The sequence below is a fragment of the Suncus etruscus genome, chromosome 3, assembly GCF_024139225.1.
Source record: "Suncus etruscus isolate mSunEtr1 chromosome 3, mSunEtr1.pri.cur, whole genome shotgun sequence".
Classification (NCBI taxonomy): Eukaryota; Metazoa; Chordata; class Mammalia; order Eulipotyphla; family Soricidae; genus Suncus; species Suncus etruscus.
Genome location: NC_064850.1, coordinates 62,171,406 through 62,174,238, shown reverse-complemented (window position 1 = coordinate 62,174,238; position 2,833 = coordinate 62,171,406). Strand labels below are relative to the sequence as shown.

At 39.6% G+C, this 2,833-nt stretch overlaps 1 protein-coding gene across 1 annotated transcript; it reads left to right on the top strand.

Annotated features, from left to right (window-relative positions):
* Positions 1-954: 954 nt before the first annotated feature.
* Positions 955-1,653, top strand: LOC126004335 (DNA-dependent metalloprotease SPRTN-like). Its single transcript, XM_049770783.1, has one exon. The coding sequence runs from the start codon at positions 955-957 to the stop codon at positions 1,651-1,653; it is 699 nt and encodes a 232-aa protein (XP_049626740.1).
* Positions 1,654-2,833: the final 1,180 nt, after the last annotated feature.

The following is a 2,833-nucleotide window of genomic DNA, read 5'->3' as shown; positions in this document are numbered from 1 at the left end:
TGCTTTAGTAATTGAGAAAAATTAAAAGCAGATGTGGTAACCCAGAAATATGGGAGTCAAACCAAATAGGTAATTAAAGACAATCATTCCCAGACCCCAAGAAAAGTGGAGAGTGACATTTGGGGCATTGGAAGTATCACAAGTTGATTCTGAGGTGGCCAGATCCTGCCATATAAACTCTAGCTTGTTTAAGTCAACCCCTCTTCTACAGCACCTCTGCCTCTCTCACTCAGAAACACACTGACACACACAGCAAGAAAATCACACACCAGCTCTCCTGAGCATGAATGTGCATGCCTACACACACACACACACACACACACACACACACACACACACACACACACTCATCTGCACTTCCTTTTCCTTAAGATGATAATAAGAAAATTTGAACACCATTAACATACTCAGTCACACGCAGTGCCTCTCCAAACTTTTCTGCTAGTCTGTACTCAGTGCTGTGTATTTTTATTGTTGCAGGATAACCATTGGCCTGGGTTAATGTATTAGGAAGACTAAAAGTCAGAGAGCAGAAGGCGCGTGCGCAAGAACGCATGCTTTTTAGGGCGCATGCGCTGGAGGCGCTCTATAAGAAAGTGTGTGTGGAGGGCGTTGTAAGCAGCGAGGGGGGTCATACTGCGCATGTGCTGAGCATAACGTTCTCCTTTTGATTAGAGCAAGACGTTAACTTACTTCCGGAGTCTTATAGGGCCTGAACAACAGGAACCAAATTTGGAGCCCTATGAGGTTATGACTCAAAAAGAACCACTGGGTTCTTTTGCAAGCCTCAGAATATTGATTTTGATGTTTTTGGCAAACTCAGGTCTCGTTCTCGAGATAGTTTTCCCAATTTTTTCGTGAGCTCTGCTGACAGACTTGAGAACCAGTATCTTATGTAGGAGCTGGTATCTCAAAGTTAGCTGAACATTGACAGCCTACAGAATCCTAGCAGCTATGGATGAAGACTTTATTTTGGCCCAACAGCTTCAAGAGGAGTGGAACTTGCAGGTCACAAAGCGCCATCATCCCCAGAAGCCCTTGTCAGTGGTGGACGCATCTTGGGAGTTGGTAGATCCGACCCCAGATTTGTGGGCCCTGTTTATGCAGTTCAATGATCAGTTCTTCTGGGGCCAGCTAGAGGCGGTGGAAGTGAAGTGGAGCATGCGAATGACCCAGTGTGCTGGAATATGCAACTATGAAGGCAGAGGCGGAATGTGTTCCATCCGCCTCAGTGAACCCCTTTTGAAGTTGAGGCCAAGAAAGGATCTTGTAGAGACGCTCTTGCATGAAATGATACATGCCTATTTATATGTTACTAATAATAAAGACCGGGGCGAGCATGGTCCACAGTTTTGTAAACATATGAGTCGCATCAATCTTCTGACAGGAGCCAATATTACGATATACCATGATTTTCATGAGGAGATAGATGAATATCGGCGACACTGGTGGCGCTGTGATGGGCCGTGTCAGCACAGAAAGCCTTATTATGGTTATGTCAAACGTGCTACTAACAGGGCACCCTCTGCTCATGACCATTGGTGGGGTGAACACCATAAAACCTGTGGAGGCACTTTTATAAAAATCAGAGAACCAGAGAACTTAAAAGGCAAAGGAAAGACAAAACTATCCAGTAGCAACTGCAGAGATTAAAGATATATAGTAGGATACTCAAGGTTTTTAGGATTGAAAAAGAACCTTAAACTACAATATTTTCTATAATCTCCTTGTATAAGGCAAGTGCCCTTCCTATTGGCTATATCTATATATATACTATTATATATATATATCTATATATATATATATCTATCTATCTATCTATCTATCTATATATATATCTATATATCTATATATATATACTATATCTCTTGCTCCAGTAAGCGTTATTTTTTTCCATTGATTAGTGTAGCTTGTTTCTAGATGTCAGATCTTTGTTGCTGAAGTCTGTTCTTTTTCAATATGTGGAAAATTATGTGATAAACCATTGATTTATCAATTCTATTAATGAGCATTTGACTTTAGAGAGCTGTTTTTTATGAGTAAGTCTGCTAAGAAATATCCTTTTGGTTGCTAGGAATTGGGATGAGGTGGTATTGGGGAGTTATTTTATGGCACAAGGGATTGAACTCAGAACTTTATACCTGGGCTACACAGCAGAGCCACATCCATGCCTCGAGGACATTCTTCATTTTTCTTGGGCTGGACCTGCTGTCACAGAATATATTTGCTTACCAAATACTGCCAGTTTATACTCCTAAAAAAAAAAAAAAAGAAAAAAAAAAGACTGAAAGTCAAAAAAGTTTTCAGTTTTTCTGTCCTACTACCATTTTTCCACTTTTATCTTTACTCTTTTAAAATACATTGACAAAATTTTATTTCCAGTTCAGTCCTGGGAATTGGGAATTGAAAAAAAGACAACAGACAGGCCTATAATCAAATCTAAAAAAAAATTTCTCTGAGTAATTTTTTAATGCCACTGTCAAGACAATTGAAAAGTTGTCTCACAATTAATAATCTTCCTATATTCCTCCACCAATTGCTATTATCCATTATTTTAAATTGAAGTCAACACATGAAATTTCCTGCTTAAATGCATTTTAATTTCAAAGTTCTAGTGGATGGGCTAAAGAGATAGAGCACAAGTTAAGCTGCTTGCCTTGCATGTGAACTGACCCAGTTCAATCCCAGGCAACTCTTATGTTCCCCAAGCACTACCAGTAGTTATTCCTGATCACAGCGCTAGGCGTAAGCCCTGAACACAGCCAAATGTGGCCAAAAATAAAAATTAAAAAAAAAGTAGCAATAGATAAAGTATCTATAGATCACTCAATCT

Excerpts from the sequence above, each read along its gene's own strand:
- LOC126004335 (XM_049770783.1), top strand. The coding sequence starts at position 955 with ATGGATGAAGACTTTATTTTGGCCCAACAGCTTCAAGAGGAGTGGAAC.